Source organism: Electrona antarctica, assembly GCF_951216825.1.
Source record: "Electrona antarctica genome assembly, chromosome: 12".
NCBI classification, from domain to species: domain Eukaryota; kingdom Metazoa; phylum Chordata; class Actinopteri; order Myctophiformes; family Myctophidae; genus Electrona; species Electrona antarctica.
This window is the reverse complement of record NC_136793.1, coordinates 34,012,347-34,019,846: the sequence shown is the minus strand read 5'-3', so window position 1 is coordinate 34,019,846 and position 7,500 is coordinate 34,012,347. Positions and strand designations below refer to the sequence as shown.

Sequence of the window (7,500 nt, the reverse complement as noted above, 5' to 3'; positions counted from 1 at the left end):
TAAACACTTCAATCACAGACCTCTGGTTATTAATTATTGACATCACTGCTGTAGTCCAGTTGTCACATCTATTTATATAGAACTATATGTTCCTGTGTTTATGCATTAGCATGTCATTCACTCCAGCAGCATTCATTGTTTACTAAATGAGCATTAAAGCTAATAAAAATGTCTTACTGTCTCCATATTTGATGTGATTGTTAGCTCTATAAGTGAAAATATAGGCCAGCATATACATATGTTACTTTTTACGCCTCTAATACATCAGTCACTGTAATGCATTAGTTTAAACATTCAGTTTGCTAAATAAAGACAGTTATTCCCTCAAACCAAATCAAAAGTGGTTTCACTGCGTGACGGAGCGAGGCCTCCCGTCATAAACAAGCCGATCCTCTGGTGATGGATGTATTTAAAATGACACATAGGGGGGGGGGGGGGGGGGATTACACCACAGTAGAAGAAAAACTTCTGAGAAATCCAGCAAATGAAACAGTCAGCAAATCTGATGGAGCCAAAGGGATGTTTTTTTCATTTGGTATACAAGATCCATCCATCTTTAGCCCAAATGTTTGAATAAACTAAACATCAATACATATGGATCAAAACTAGAGAGAGAGAGACAGAGAGAGAGAGAGAGAGAGAGAGACACGGAGAGACAGAGAGAGAGAGAGAGAGAGAGGGTTGATTGTGTAAGAATACATGCGTCGGTGTGTGTCCCTGACCCTGTCGGTGTAGTAGGTACTGTTTTGAGTGTTTAGTAGGAATTACTGTATGTATGCCTGGATGCAAGTATGTGAGCAGGTGTACATTAGAGAATGAGGTCCATATGTGTGCATGTGTGCACGCCTGTGCATGCCGAAAATAACCAATTTGTGTATGCGCACTTGTGCGTGCGTGTGTGTGTGTGTGTGTGTGTGTGTGTGTGTGTGTGTGTGTGTGTGTGTGTGTGTGTGTGTGTGTGTGTGTGTGTGTGTGTGTGTGTGTGTGTGTCTGTGCTATAGTCCCTGTTTGGCTTGTTCAGCTGAATTTTATCTGGTCCTCGGCTCATAAAACCTTCCTATTGACAGGTAGCTCCACATTGACTTCAGCCACCGCCGCAGCCAGCCCACATTTCTCTTCCCTATGAATATTAGTTTATCGAATAACTGGCATCTGTTTTCCTAGCCGCGTCACCGTTAGCCGAGGTATTTCTCACTGACACGCTGCCTTGATTTATACAAAGCTCAGTCTCACCCTGCACGCGGGAAAAAATACAAAAATAAGGCTAAGCAAAAAATTTCCAATACACGTCCCCTCTCCCCCACCCACCCAGACACCCACCATCACCTCCTCTGCTCTCTCTTCTCCGCACACCACCCCCTCCTTGTATTTAATTAAGTTGGAAGATATCACACACACGCACAAACGCGCGCTCACGCACACACAAACACACACACACACACACACACACACACACACACACACACACACACACACACACACACACACACACACACACATGTCCCACACACACACTGTGAAAGAGATTGTGCGTGCGTGCGTGCGTGCGTGCGTGCGTGCGTGCGTGCGTGCGTGCGTGCGTGCGTGCGTGCGTGCGTGCGTGCGTGCGTGCGTGCGTGCGTGCATACACAAAGGCATGCATGCAACAGCCACAAACACATGCGTACACAGTCGCAGACACATACAAATACGCACACATGCAACAAAAGTCATCATGTCAGATAACACAAGGACGGTGCCTGTTTCCAGGAAGTCATCTATTCCTGACGTCAACAATGCTCCACTTTACATTAAGTGCTTTCTGTATTTCCAGTGTGTTTTGTATACCTCAATCTCTCTCCTTTATCACAAACGTTTTAAGCCTTACTATTATGGTGTACAAGTATTTATCCCACGATTTTTGCAACCAATTTTTTCTACCCAGTGTTATCTACTGTAATCCTGGGTGCTACACTGCCAACATGGGGAGAGCAATGGACTGACATCATGCATTCTTTCTATGCATGAGGAGTCCAAGCTGCTTCTTTTCACTTGACAGGGGGGAGTTTCCCCGGTTGGACATAGCGCGTGGAAGGAACACGTCATTCCAACCAGTTCCTTTCGCCTCCATCAGGCGCCCTGGCTGGCCAGGGGGAGGTAGTATATAGAGACCAGGATTACTATAGCCTTTATTGTACCCGTGAATTCATTCATTACCTGTCAGGGTTCTGTGTACAGACGTGCATCTGCAGCAGGATTCTCTGTGTGAACGTCTTGAAACACTGGCCACACTTCCACAGATGCCAGTCACTGAACTCTGTGCTGAGCTGGCTGGTGGAGGTGGGGCTGGCCAGAACGCGCTGGTTCTTGGAACCCAGCGGGCCGAAGCCGGAGTCATGTGACGTGATGCCGACCACACCGGGCTTGTCCCCCAGCAGGGAGAAAGTCCTGGAGCAAGGGGAGTGGGGGAAGACCATGGAGCGGAGCAGGGAGGGAGGGCTGGAGGTCGTGGACGAGGAGGAAGGTTTCCCGTTCTTGCTGAAGGCCTGGAGGGACTCCTGCCTGCTCATGGCCTCCATGACGGTGGCCGGGACGTTTACTGAGGGACGGTCGGTTTTGGATCAGGTGGACGGATGGAAAGAAGGACCCAAGAGACAGAGAGACAAACATAGAGACAGAGAAACACAAAAGCACACAGGAGTGAGTTATATTTGTGCATAGGGTGTCTTTGTGTCATGTCAGATACATACATGTACAGTACGAGTGGTAAAATAAAATAAATATTCTGTGTGGTACCCAATTTGGGTATCGATGAATTCCTTGACATGTGTGTGTGTGTGTGTGTGTGTGTGTGTGTGTGTGTGTGTGTGTGTGTGTGTGTGTGTGTGTGTGTGTGTGTGTGTGTGTGTGTGTGTGTGTGTGTGTGTGTGTGTGTGTGCGCGCATGGGGGTGGGGGTGGGGGGGTGGGGGTCCTGTCCTGCAAGTCATTCACCTGAATCCTGCACACCTGCCATCCATCAACTCATCACATCTGCTGTGTATATGAACCCTGGCTCATACTGTATATCAAGTTCACTTTTAGCTTCAGTAGTAGTGACATATGCTTCAGACCTCGCTAGCTTAGTGGTTAGCTCTTTGTGTTTTGATCGCAGCTTTTTACATACTATCTTTCCTTGTGCTCAGGGTCACTCTCGTGACTCTCGTCTACTCACTTCCCTGCGTATGCCTGCCATTCCAACCTGCCAACGCCATTCAGCGTCACTCTTCAACTCCCAGCCATCCTCTGTCTTGAAATAAACGTTCTTAAATGTCACCTTATCACCTGTGTCGGTGTTGTGCATTTAGATTCGCTCTGAACTTCATAGCACAGAGTCTGACTGCCTCTGTGTTGGAGTCGTCATAACCGTCCATCCTTCATCAGTTGAGCTCTGCTAGCCAGCCAACAGGCCCATTGATCTGTTAATAACCTTATGAGGAGATAATTATACCATTTGTAAATTCCCTGTGGCGCTATTGACTTATGCATTACGCACTGTGAGCACACGCTCAATTCATTTTGCTACAAACATCACATATATACAAACGCATGTCAATAATATTTTGGCTGTGTATGAAATACATCATTCAAATGTGAGAATTATGCAGATGTATTTCAAACACTGCAGAGTCGGTGTTTTCCCAATAAACGATTTACAATCTTCTGATGTGGGGTGGGTGAGGAAATAATTTTACTCACACAGGGATGAAGAGTTTTGTGATAAAATGAGGCATCTGCCTCATCAAGTACTACTTACAAACTCATTGATGGAACATTTATTAGATTTATTGATATGAACAATATACAATAATATAAATTGCACATGAATAATATTTAAATGTATGCTAATCTTACTGATGTTTTAATACAGCATTTCATTTTTTATATGTTTTGAATAATATACTGGTGATACTATAGGTTAGCATCATCTCTGGGTCCTTACCTTTACATTTAAAAGTATTTTTCATTTTAAAACTATTTTATGAACTATTTCATATTTAAAACTATTTTAAATACAGAACTTGGTACAATGCAAACAATACTAAAGAAAAACATCCTATGCCTGAAGAAAAGATCATTAAAAACAAGAGAGAAACTTTTTTATTTTATTTTTTTCTTTAGCAGTAAATATAATTTGAAGTGTATCACTCTGACATTGAGGATTTAATTGTATGCTCCTTTTCTTCAGTCAACTCGTCTCCTCCATCGTTCTATTTTTCAGTGTCTGTTCTCTAGCCAGCACAGCTTGCTTTGCTTTCCTCTTCTCCCCTTCCCTATGTGTTCTCCATCCACCTCTCTCTGCCATTTCTTTCATGTTGACTCTCATGTCTATTTCATATCTCATTCTGCCCTCCACAGCTACTGTACTCCTGGCAGACAACAGAAACCAATACGTTTCTCTTCTTTAAGTCCTGGCCGGTAAACAGCATGCTCTTTACAAGACAGGCCTCACCTCTTCCCTCCCTCCACCTCATTATTATTATAAGAACCATATGATGACCTTCTCCCGCCCTCTCCTCTCCACTCACCTCACCCATTCTCTGTCCTCTGTCCGTCACTTATTGTCTGATCTCTCCTATCTCATCTCTCTCTGCCTTTCTGTCTCCGTCTGCCTTTCTGACCCTCTCTCCTTTCCTCCCCTCTCATAGTTCCCTTTCCTCTCCTCTCCCCTCCTAGATCCCTCTCCTCCCCTCTCCTCTCCTCTCATAGTTCGCTCTCTTCTCCTCTCCCCTCCTAGTTCCCTCTCCTCTGCTCTCCCTCCTGACTGGGACCAGACACCGAATGCTCCTTCCAGACTCATCTGCGGACACAGAGAACCCACATCCCCACATTCCTGCCCGTTGCGACACGCTGTGTACAGAAACACACATTTATCCTGCCGTCGTAACCTGATACATGTGGGAGAAGTCTTGTCCCCTTCATTCACTCTGATTCAATAAAGACCCCTGGGGATATAATATAATATAATAAAAATACTTAAATCATGTAACGTTTTGTGTCTTTTTTGTCCGCAACATGTTTTTGTTGTTAGATGTCATAGAGGCTGCGGAGCGTCAAGTTAAAGCAGGATGATTGGAAGGAACTTTGGGGGAAAACGGGGGGGGGGGAGAAGTAAACATCTTCAGTGTGCGAGTGTGTGTACAGTGTACGGTATGTGCGTGTGCAGTTTGTGCAGCAGAAAACAGCAGTTGAAGTGCCTTTGAAGTTTGTTTGCAGTTAATTTTTTTAACCCTTATTTGACCAAGCTATTGGACAAGAAATGCAATCACATTTACAGCAATGGCTTGAGGAAGTAGGTGCATGAAGAGAGATGTTGATATACACATATGTCAGCTAGGAGCTGACCGGTAAAACCACAGTATTCTACTGTTGGCCATTGGAATGGTTGCCGGTTAAATACTTTGCTCAAGGGCATGTCAACAGCAGTGAGTAATGGTTGAGAGAGCAAACTTATGGACCTACCTCACCAATTAACTTTAATCATTATTTAGTGGTGATTATACACCAACAGCATGCAGTTGCTTGGTAATTCTTTTTTACAGAACGTTAAGATTAAAGGTTTAAAATACATAGCCATATAGTAAGACAATTACGAAGTTAGTTACTATAACTTCAATAATCTATCAAAGAACATTTTGTGATTAAAGGTCATTTTCGGTATATCATGTTTTGTTTTTTGTTTTTTTATATTTTAAAGAGTGATATGATAATAATAATGTACGCTTTATCAATAAGTAAATGTTTAAAACAGATTCAAGGACTCAGCAGAATTTGTAAAAACTTGTCAATGTATATTTATCTTCAATGGACTTGACTACTGCAACATTGTCTTTCTACAGGTCTACCTAAAAATGACAACTGCAGTTGATTCAGAATGCTGCTGCTCGAGTCCTTAGTAATACCAAAAAAATAGATCATATCACTCCCCATTCTAGACCATAAAATACCACTGAATGGTTTAGGGACAAAAGAACATTCTCCATCTTGTGCTACATCATGAACCCTCAGGTCATCTGGGACAGGTCAGCTTTATGTCTGCCGAGTCAAAACTAAACATGGAGAGGCAGCATTTGTATGCACCACAAATCTGGAACAAACTCACAGAAAACTGAAGGTTATACATTGTGACTATAATCAGTGGATAACAAAAGCAATAGGCTTTGCTATCCACTGATTATAGTCTAGTTTGATATAACTCAAAATTTAGTTTGTAGCATAATGTCCCCAATTTAGATTAGAGCAGACAGCTTAGATACAAGATCCTAATGTAACAAACAATGTTAGAAATGTTTCTGTGGTTTTGAAATGTGTGTGCGTGCATAGATATACAGAATAAATGTATGCTGTATGGGTATGGGAGACTGTGTGTGTGTGTGTGTGTGTGTGTGTGTGTGTGTGTGTGTGTGTGTGTGTGTGTGTGTGTGTGTGTGTGTGTGTGTGTGTGTGTGTGTGTGTGTGTGTGTGTGTGTGTGTGTGTGTGCGCGCGCATTGCACTCTGCCAACTACAACATGACAGTCTGTGACACAAAGCACTGTCTTGTTTAACTGTATCAAGACTTCTAGCTCAATTTATTTTCATTAGAATCTGAATGATTATAATGAATGTGAACTTTTCCTTTCACTCCAGACTTGTACAAAGCCTGTTTTACGGCATCTCGTTTCTGTTTGTGTAGAAGCTTTTGTTAGAGCATTCTGCAATATTGTATCTATCAAATCCACACGGTTGCCGCAGACAACAGTTTGGATGGAAAAGTTCACTATGTAAACAAAATGACTGACGAATCTGAGGTCATAAAACGTCCAAGATGTAAACAATATGGTAGATCGAGAGAGCAAGGACGGGGAGAGAGAGAGAAGGAGAGTGAACGAGGGAGAGACGTGAAGAAAAGCAGGGACTAGACTAGAGAGAGGAAGAGTGAGTGAGAGGCAGAGAGAAAGAGTGTAGCCGAATCCTCTGTAAGCACATCTATTTAACCATCCAACCAAAACCAACATCCAATCAAACAACATCCAACAAAATGCAGATAAAGACATGATTCATAGTTGATTCTAGAATAGCTAACCCGCAGCAGAACTGTCTATTTTGTTAGTGTTGGGCAGACACCAACCTTTAATTTTTTTCCCCCCATTAATTAATGGCCTACTTTGCCATACTACAATGCCACACAAAAGTGTGACATTGTTTAAAGTAAAATGAAAGAGGTTAAATCGTTAAATCGTCGTTAAATCGCGCGCGCGCGTGTGTGTGTGTGTGTGTGTGTGTGTGTGTGTGTGTGTGTGTGTGTGTGTGTGTGTGTTTGTGCGGGCGCGTGCGCTTTTAACCAATGGAAATTATTTATAAGAGCTTGTGACAAAATCATCACTAGATTGGATCGATTGTGTATCCTTTTCATTTCCTGAAAAGGATACAAAGGTTTTGGACATACAAGGTTTCTACCTGACAGCGATGATTTATACACTATATCAATGATGTGAATCCGAAT

At 42.9% G+C, this 7,500-nt stretch overlaps 1 protein-coding gene across 1 annotated transcript in view; it reads right to left on the bottom strand.

Annotated features, from left to right (window-relative positions):
* prdm6 (PR domain containing 6) overlaps positions 1–7,500 on the bottom strand; it is a gene marked incomplete at its 3' end in the record, with an annotated part of 56,256 nt that overhangs the window by 10,879 nt on the left and 37,877 nt on the right. Inside the window, exon 7 of the mRNA XM_079516282.1 lies at positions 2,197–2,578. Coding sequence (XP_079372408.1) covers positions 2,197–2,578 — 382 coding nt within the window. The remainder of the gene's footprint in view (positions 1–2,196; positions 2,579–7,500) is intronic.